This window comes from Ceratina calcarata, unplaced genomic scaffold (genome assembly GCF_001652005.2).
Source record: "Ceratina calcarata isolate Rehan_Ccalc_2016 unplaced genomic scaffold, ASM165200v1 scaffold6401, whole genome shotgun sequence".
Lineage (NCBI taxonomy): Eukaryota > Metazoa > Arthropoda > Insecta > Hymenoptera > Apidae > Ceratina > Ceratina calcarata.
In genome coordinates this window covers 1-773 of record NW_017177653.1, presented here as the reverse complement: position 1 = coordinate 773, position 773 = coordinate 1, and the positions used below count along the sequence as shown (strand labels likewise).

At 33.0% G+C, this 773-nt stretch overlaps 1 protein-coding gene across 1 annotated transcript; it reads right to left on the bottom strand.

Annotated features, from left to right (window-relative positions):
- Positions 1-4: 4 nt before the first annotated feature.
- On the bottom strand, positions 5-760 carry LOC108630055 (DNA primase small subunit-like; the record flags this gene model as incomplete). The annotated part of the gene is made up of 3 exons (XM_018033118.2): positions 5-205; positions 282-489; positions 561-760. Coding segments are annotated over 3 exons (609 nt in total), but the record flags the coding sequence as incomplete, so codon positions are not given.
- Between the last annotated feature and the right edge of the window lie 13 nt (positions 761-773).

The following is a 773-nucleotide window of genomic DNA, read 5'->3' as shown; positions in this document are numbered from 1 at the left end:
TTGGAACATTATCAGTTGAAAATTCATCCACTGTAGAGATAGAGAATGGAACAGATATTTTACCAGTTTTCGGATGGACACAGAAAGGTCCTTTCAAAAGATGATTCATTGTTTCTGTAACTTTTATATCCATCCTTGGATATGTATACTGTAGCATTATTTCATCTATTAAATAAGTATATTTATGATGCTCCTTCTTGGTTTTCTGTAATATATTTAATAGTAAATTCGGAGGAAGTAGATATTGAATGAACTTGAAAATCATAAAAAGTGGTTCATACATCTAGCAAGTTTTCAATGTAACAAACAAACGTATTCCATCTCTGACTGCTAGTTTCCAATGTTTCCATTTGTGATCTTAAGGCTTCTCTGTCTTCAGCATCGTAAATCACGTTTAAAAACTTGGCTAGCCTTTCATTTGTCCCCAGTATGTCTTGTTCTTTCACAATGAATGGTACAAAAATAGGTCTTATCATGTCCAACGCCGAACTAAAATGATATAATCTGCTGCTTGTATATGTTGCATAGAATTAATGTTAAAACTAGTAGATTCTATGCACCTGATCAAGTATTGCGTTCTATTATCAAGTTTTACTTTTTTATACGTATATTTTCCTCCATTTATGATTTGAAAGTACTTTCCAACTGTCTGACGTTCAGATGGGCTTAAAATACGTGCCCTCTGATCGCACACCCAGCAATGAATACCTCTTCTACCAGAGAATACCCATAAAATATGGTTGTATCCAAAGTCAACTAAAAAATGTATAAAT